Genomic DNA, 8,520 nt, shown 5'->3' on the forward strand with positions numbered 1-8,520 from the left:
CAGCTTTTCCGGGGGAACACCAAGGCGTCCCCAGGCCAGCTGAGAGATATAATCTCTCCAGCGTGTCCTGGGTCTGGAAAACCTCGCCCAGGAGGTGCCCAGGGGGCATCCTTGTCAGATGCCCAAACCACCTCAACTGGCTCCTTTCGATGTGGAAAGATTAATATATTTAAATCTGTGAGAGCCACAGGTGTTGTGATAGATTAAATACAGAAAACCTATCCGGTGTTCCAGGTTAACTGGTTGGATTTGTTTACATATTCCATGCTCTGAGTTCCAGATGTTTGATCCTGGTCTTCTCTCTCTGTCTCTCTCTGTTAGTGTGTCATGCGGTTTGACAAAAGGTCTCCAGCTCATGCAAATATTATCTTCAGGCAACAATGAAATTATTTTATTTTATTTTTTTAAATCAAAAAGTCTTCTGCTCTGTCTCCTACCTTTGTCTTTCTATAACATAAAAAACGAGCCAACATTTTTTTTTTTGACTCGTCCCTCGAGTTGACTGACTCAGGAAACACGCAAACGATACTTGGTGATGTAAAGATTTTACGTGGGCAGCTGCTACTCTATATAACGTGATGTTATGGCAAAATTCTGCACAAAATCAGTAAATGTAGCTTGTTCCTCAGGGCAGAGCTCCAGCAGCTTGTGTTTGCCCTCAGACTGACTGATCTAATTTAAAAATGCCAAACGGAATTTAAAAGGAATGAATCTTGTCAAACCGCATGACACCACTGACAGACAGAAGCCCATTCAGTAAAAATGACGAATCTGCGGATCCAACATCTGAAACACTGAGAGTGGAATATGTAAACCAATCTAACCAGTTAATATAAAAACCAGTTGGAACCACCTGGAACACCGGAACTATTACGAGGCTCCATGATCCGCAATTGCAGTTTAAAAAAAGAAAGAAAGAAAGAGAGGAAAGAAGGTCCATTGGAGTAAACGGAGATGACGCGACTCTTCCATTTAACCGATCTGCTTTAGCCCAGATCCGCTGAAATGAGACCAGATCCCTGCGCCTCGACCATTCCATTTAACCGACCAGTTCCGCACGAATGAAACGGACTGCGCGATAGCACAGCTGATAATGCGTTTATTTTTCAGCCTAACCAACTGGAATATTGCGGGTTTATTGTGAAGAGATGGTTATAAAATTGTGGCGTGGTAAGGTCTTATAATGCTCATGCACGTCAAATATCAGAGAAAATATATATTTGTATGATTCGTCAGTCTACGGTGATAAAGCTTTTATTTTGTATTGGCAATCATTTTAAAAGTTGTTAGAGAAAAGGAAACTTTCAAAACAAAAGTATTGACATTTTGTTATATTTGTTACTCCTTAGACCAATGTTAATTTTTGAAGGTTTTATACACCGTTGTAATTTGTATGTCGTGGTTAATCAGTTGGTTTTTATTAAAACAAACAAACAAGAAAACTATTGCTGCAAGTTTATGGATATTTGCTTTTATTCTGAAAAGGAAATACGACTGGAAGTCGATTTGTTTTTGTTGACGGGCGACAAGATAGCGGTCCCAGATGAGGACAAAATCATTTAACCCCCAAAGAAACTAAAATACAAATATTCAGTGCAGACGTCCTGGGACGGCTGGGGACAGGCTAACATGTTTCTTAATGTTGTGAAGGAAATGCCCCGCTCCGTGCCTTATGCTACTAAAACGGAAACTTCGTGTTCCATAGGGATAGCATGCTTCACAGATTAGCACCACCCTTACAGCGTCAGCAATCATACATTTGGTCCCCGTTAACCGCAGAACTGTACTCTTCGTAGGATACGAAAATGGCTGTTAAGTCCAGAAGATCGTGGACGACCGTGATCTTCGGCGTCTTTCTCGGATTCACAGCGTCCTCTTGGCTCATTTTACCTCAGGTTCTGGAAAGTAAAAGGAAAAGATCCGCCATGTGTTTGTACTACAGTGACTCCGCTGTTGCTATAGGTGCTGACATCCACGGGAAGTCCGTGTCAGTCAAAGATCTGGACAGTCCGCAGGAGAACCGGTTATTCAGTACGAAGAACAGCAGTGGATATTTAGGCAGAACCCAAAGCAAACCAAAGCGTTTCATTTATGTTGGCGTGATGACAGCCAAAAAATACCTGACGTCTCGAGCACGGGCTGCGTATGAGACATGGGCGGCTTCTATACCCGGGAAGGTGGAGTTCTTCTCGAGCGCTGGGTCTGGGACCGTCCACGCGCCTGCTCCCCTCCCTGTGGTTTCACTGGCAGGTGTTGATGATTCCTATCCACCACAGAAGAAATCATTCATGATGCTAAAGTACATCCATGACCATTACCTGGATAAATTCGAGTGGTTCATGCGGGCAGATGATGATGTTTATATAAGAGGTGCTTATTTTGGGAGTGAATTTGATGCCAGTGCAGTTTGTTTATTTGTCACAGAAAAATGGAACATGCTATGCATTATGCAATATTGTGTCGCTTTAGTGAAAACAACATCTCTTTGAAATTACTGAGATAAATTAATGTAGTCTCATTTTAGGCAACCAAAGCTACGATTGTACAAGTTGCTAAGTTGTTAATATTTTTCATCCAGCTACAAAGTGTAAAAAGAGTGTTTTAATAAAAAAACAGTGGGTTACATGCTGACATACTTTGAGTCTTTATCTTGAGAGATAAGTAAGATAAAGACTTAAGCATGCACACATACACATGTCTAGAATACATACATTTTACCATTTTTGATAACAGTTATTTCTTACAACTCACTTTCTGCTAGGTGGGAAGCTGGAATTGTTCTTGCGGTCACTCAACAGCAGTCAGCCCCATTACCTTGGCCAGACAGGGCTGGGCACAGCTGAAGAATTAGGACGACTGGCTCTAGAACCCGGAGAAAACTTTTGCATGGGAGGTCCTGGGATGATCTTTAGTAGAGAGGTGTTACGCAGGATGGTCCCTCACATCAGTACCTGTCTAAGGGAGATGTACACCACCCATGAGGATGTGGAAGTAGGGCGTTGTGTACGACGCTTTGGAGGCACACAGTGTGTATGGTCTTATGAGGTAAGACTTGAATCTGCGTGTGTGTATGTGTGAGAGATTGTGTTTCACATCATTAGCATGTGGCAGATCGAGAAAACTTCACATGGGGAGGCAAAGGACGGGCAGAGGTGTAGGCAGGGTGGCACACCCTTCTTCAGTGGGGTATGTGAAAATCCCCTATATGTACATGGAGTCAAGAAAATATCCACAAAAACACTTTAAAACTATTTGCTATATCATTCTTCTAAGAAAACAAAGACATTTTTTGAGTCGGTAGGTTTAGACTATTAGTTTTTACAAGTATTTTAAAGACATAAAAGTTGTGGTGGGCCTCTACAGCAGAGGGGCAGTGTGCTCCTCACACCCCCATGTAGATCCACCCCTGTTCTTAGCATATTGGATTATTTCTTTTTTGTCAGACTTCTAAAATCTGTGAGTGATCCTTCCAGTCAGTATTTTCCTATATATTCACAGATATCACAGATATTAATTGATATTTTCTTGGAGGTCACCCAACTGTACTGTCCCTCTGCGAAATGGTACTTTATCGTAGTGGAGTGGTTTGTGTCCCAGGGATACCAGGGGCTGTGTTGCCCTGGTAGGGTCTCCTATGGCAAATTAGTTCTGGTAGAGGGAACAGACAAAGAGCAATTCAAAAACCCCTATGTGCAGAGGATTGAGGGAACTGTTCATCCTGCCCAGGATAGGGTTGCTGGATCCCCACACTAGAGATTGGGACCGAAGAGGGTGCCCGAGGGCCCGGCTTTAGTCCATGGAGCCCAGCTGGGCCCAGCCTGAAAAAGGGACATAGGCCCCCCTTCCAGAGGCCCGCTTCCTGCATGAGGCACCATAGGCGTCAGGTGCAATGAGTGCTGGGTGGCAGCCAGGACGGAGACCCTAGCAGACCAATCCCCAGCTACCAAGGCCAGCAAGCAATTAGGACATGGAATGTATTTTGTTTCGTGAAAGAAAAGTAATTGTCTTGTTGTTTAACAAATTTGAATTGCTAATGATATATATCATCCAGCTCTAATCAACAATGTTGTGTGTATTGATGCTTGGACATCCATACTCTTATTACTTTTAAATTCTTCCCGTAGATGCAGCAACTGTTCTATGAAAACTATGAACACAACAAAAAAGGCTTCATTGAAGAACTTCACAGTCGCAAGATCCACAATGCCATTACGCTCCATCCCAACAAAAGTCCTGCCTACCAGTACCGGCTCCACAACTACATGCTCAGCTGTGAGATCTCAAGGCTCCGTTACCGCACGATCCTACTCCATCGTGAAGGCCTACATATGAGTTATCTTAGTGATACAGAAATACTGTGGGAGGACCAACAGCTGGGGTCTCCACCTTCCTACATGCGCTATGTGCCCAGTGAGAGAAATGATGTCACTGAGTGGGATTTCCTGACAGGCCAACATATTTATTCTGCCATTGAAAACAAGATGGCTAGGCAAAGCCTTGGAAAATTGCTTCGGACTGCCCTTGAAGACAATATTATACTAGAGGTCATGGAAATGATTAATGAAAATTCAAAGACACGTGGCCATGTAATTGACTTTAAAGAGATTCAGTATGGCTACTACAGGGTGGATCCAATACATGGTGCAGAATACGTCTTAGACTTGTTGCTTCTGTACAAAAAACACAAGGGACGTAAAATAACTCTGCCTGTGAGGCGGCATGCTTACCTTCAACAGTCCTTCAGCCGACCTTTCTTTAGTGAAGCTGAAGATCTAAATGTTTCAGAACTTATGGCTGCCATCAACTCTGAATCCCAATCCCTGTCATTCCTATCCAACTCTCTGAAGTTCTTGTCACCTTTCCAGTTCTATGAGTCAACAAGAGAAATGTGGGAGCAAAGCCAGAAAAAGATCAGCATTCTTGTCCCACTGTCTGGTCGCTATGGCACTTTTATTCGGTTTATGGAGAACTTTGAGAAAGTGTGTTTGATACCTAAACAAAATGTTCAGCTCTGCATCATTTTGGTGGACAATGTAAACAATAAGAATATAAAAAAGCATATTCATTTAATAATGGACTATAAGAGAAAGTATCCTAAAGCTGATATGTCTGTAATCCCCATGACAGGAAATTTTTCACGAGGGCTGGCTCTAGAGCTGGGTTCGTCACAGCTTGATAATGACACTTTACTGTTCCTCTGTGATGTTGATCTAATCTTTAGTGGTGATGCTCTGCAGCGCTGCAGAGATAATGCTATTCAAGGGAGACAGGTCTATTTTCCTGTTATCTTTAGCCAATACAGCCCTAAGATTGTGTACGGTGAAAAAGCCCCAAGTGAAAACAACTTTGTGCTCACCAAGAAAAGTGGCTTTTGGCGTGATTATGGCTTTGGAACCACCTGTGTTTTTAAGAGCGATTTACTAAAAGCTGGAGGTTTTGATACATCCATCCTAGGCTGGGGATTGGAAGATGTAGACTTCTACACCAAGGTTATTAATTCTGGTTTAAAGGTTTTACGCAGTCAAGAACCAGGAATTGTCCACATTTATCATCCTATCAATTGCAATTCAAGCCTTGAACAGAAGCAATATAAAATGTGTCTTGGGTCAAGAGCAAGTGCATTTGCATCAGCTGTGCAGTTAGCAGAGATGTGGCTTGAGAAACACATAGAGGTAGGCTATAACAGAACTTCATCCTGATACTTCAACCTTCCAGGACCCCTCTACTTTCTGTTCTGCTTAAACGCAGATAGCTATGCACTGTGGGGCCCAAGGCAGTCATGTCTCTAAAACTGAGTGTACTCTAACCAATGAAATGGTACTAGACACAGCTTAACCAGCAGGAGATAGACCAATGTTGAAGACACCAAAAGGAGATAGAACAGATCTGCACCCAATGTAGTGCAGAAGCAAGGCCAACTATCTGCTTCTTTACTTTATTCCAAACCAGCTGGAAAATTGGAAAAAATGAGAAAAAGAAACATTTGTTATATGTAATAGCTAAATGTAGCTGATTGTTATTTGTACAGTTATGCATCACTCTCTACTAGTCTCCTTTTTATACCGGTATAAATTAACTACTTGCTAAGCTGGGTAAGTTGAGGAATTAATTAAATGACCCAAAGAACAAGTTGCATTATTCAAAATACTTGGCAATTAAAAAGTACTATCAGAAAATGAAATCAACAGAAATTATTGATATGGTAAGTGAGATTTGTAAATGCTGGAAGTTATTCATAGAGTGATATTTTACTTTGCTACAAGTTTGAGTCTGTAGCATAATTGTTGCCTACAACAATTATGTTGCCTACAACTCAGTGAGTCAGTGAATCAGATAATTTGTTTAGCGCAGCACACCATGCTGCTCAATGAGAACTTATGGAAAGAAACAACAATCTGTGTGTATGTTTAGGTGAGGGATTTGGTACTGCTGTATTGATCTAAACTAATCTACCTTAATCTCCCACTGCAGTTTAGAAATAGGCTCGTGCAGAAGCTGAAGCTGAGCCCGTGTAGTTACTGTTTGTCCACATTTCTTGTGTGCTTCTGTTCTAGAAATAAGTCTTATTTCCAGTCTCAAGTCTAAATATAATGTTGCTTTCATTAATTTTAGAGTATCATAATTCAGCAGCTTCACTGCCATCATTTTACTCAATCAAAACCTAGGAAGATGCACTAAGACAGAACCTCATTCTCAGTTACCCAGGATGCATACAATAAATGTAGGCACAGCTTAAATCAAATACCAATGAAAAATGATATTATAGCTTTATAAATTAAAAAAATTATTGTAAACACCAGAAGGACCCGAGACACTCAGCGTTGCATGTTGTGTGCGTTTATGTACAACTGTGCCTTTCACTTTGCTGCCCCAGCAGCTTCCCAGTTGTTGCCACCTCCAAGTCCCAGTATCACTGAAACAGGGAGAGAGTGATTAACGAATTGATCTCAGCTGGCCTGCCAGCCTCCCTGGCACTACCCCCTGAACCTCCATCACACTTATATTTTTACATTATAAATAAATAAATAATAATTTCTGTGATTAAACCAAAGGTAAAGTGACACGCTGCATCTAAAGGCTTGAAAGTGGAATGCACTACCTACCAATAAATAAAATACTCAGTTAAAGGCAGGATAACCACTTTCACAATACTTTCTTATTCATGTACAAAAGAAGATTTTTTTTTCTGCAAAACAAATCAAAAACATCTTACAATTTCAGACACAGCATTTATAAGCTTAGATAATTATGTGTTATAATGCACTTTAAGTTTGCCATGCAGCCAGATGGTGAGGTATTGTTTTATTAATATGAAGAATTACAGTACTGTGCTAACCAAACAGTTTTTGCATTTCAAAACAGACATTTTAACTTTTGTACAGTTCAAGATCAATTTCAGCATAAAGTTTATAGCTCTCTGTAACTCTAGAGCTGATATAAGCAGTAGTATTTATTATAAAAATGAGATTTGATTGTAAAATATAAGCAAATGTCTAAATCTTGTTTTAGACTGAAGTCCTGTTTCTGAATTAAATATAGGCGTTCTCCCCTGACTGATTAAGCAATGATTGGGTGACCTTTAAAATCATTTAGACATTTGAGGTAAATCTAGTACAGGGTTGGTTGAAAATTCAATTTTTTATTATTTCACGTTGATTTAATGATGTTCATATGGAAATGCAAAGTTTGAATGCTGTTAATTTAATCTGAAAAATCTTTATTGTTTTATTGACCATTTTTATTGTAATTATCCTTAGTGTAAATTATTGACTTTTAATTCTTAATAGAAGATGTGTGATTATCCTTTATTGATTCTATTTTTATTTTTGTTGTTGTTAAATGTGACTACAGAAGTCATTAGGACAGACTCTAGAAAAGCTAAAATTAAACAAATCAACTTTTCAGTTTTCAAGACAGTGATCTGGAACAAACTGAAATTTGAGTGTCATCCTATTTCCTTCCTTTGCCCACTACAACAGTTAGTTTAACTTGCTAGTTTTTGCACAGTCTCAAAAGAGTGCCCCAAAAGGCTCTGCCTGCACTGGTGGCAAAACAAAGCTCTCCACCAGATGTCACAGCTGGTTTTTGAAGCTTGAAGTTGGTGAGTTCTTGGCCAAGCCTTTTGATTGGTTGACTTTCTGGTATAAATATTTTGAGCCACCCCTGTTCCTGTCAGTTCAGGCAGACCTCTAGCACCTGTAATAAAGCTATTTTTCGCTGGCGTCTTTCACGCATGGGATGTTCTTCTGATGGTGCATTCTGATAATGCTGCAGTTTCTCTTTGTATGTTTTCTTTGTATTTTGCCACAGAAAATTGTTGGGCTAAAAAAAGGACACTTTGTTAGCCATGAGCCATTTGGATGAATTTATATCTACAATCAATCACAGAGATAATATTGTGTGTCATTACTGCGTCTGGACTAAAACAAATCTGACCCAAGTTTCTGACCCAAATTTAGTTCGTTGGAATGTTTTTGTTTTTGTTTTTCAAATCCTGTGCCAAAGCACTGCCTGTAGAAA

The 8,520-nt window shown here is 40.3% G+C and overlaps 1 protein-coding gene and 1 long non-coding RNA gene across 3 annotated transcripts; one reads left to right on the top strand and one right to left on the bottom strand.

The window, feature by feature from the left end:
• Positions 1 to 1,449: 1,449 nt before the first annotated feature.
• On the bottom strand, positions 1,450 to 2,229 carry LOC120744318. Its single transcript, XR_005698340.1, has 2 exons — positions 2,121 to 2,229; positions 1,450 to 1,898 (listed from the first exon to the last, which is right to left on the bottom strand). It is a non-coding gene; the product is annotated as an uncharacterized LOC120744318 (long non-coding RNA).
• Positions 1,780 to 8,351, top strand: LOC120744315 (chondroitin sulfate synthase 3-like). 2 transcript variants are annotated; one of them, XM_040048617.1, is made up of 3 exons: positions 1,780 to 2,370; positions 2,762 to 3,045; positions 4,125 to 8,351. In XM_040048617.1, exons 1-3 carry the CDS (start codon positions 1,806 to 1,808, stop codon positions 5,697 to 5,699), a joined length of 2,424 nt encoding a protein of 807 aa, XP_039904551.1. In that variant the 5' UTR covers positions 1,780 to 1,805; the 3' UTR covers positions 5,700 to 8,351. The 2 variants fall into 2 exon arrangements, with proteins under 2 accessions (XP_039904551.1, XP_039904552.1); XM_040048618.1 differs by having other exon boundaries at positions 1,780 to 2,250.
• The last annotated feature ends 169 nt before the right edge of the window (positions 8,352 to 8,520 follow it).

The sequence above is a fragment of the Simochromis diagramma genome, unplaced genomic scaffold, assembly GCF_900408965.1.
Source record: "Simochromis diagramma unplaced genomic scaffold, fSimDia1.1 OVJJ01000683.1, whole genome shotgun sequence".
Taxonomy (NCBI): Eukaryota; Metazoa; Chordata; class Actinopteri; order Cichliformes; family Cichlidae; genus Simochromis; species Simochromis diagramma.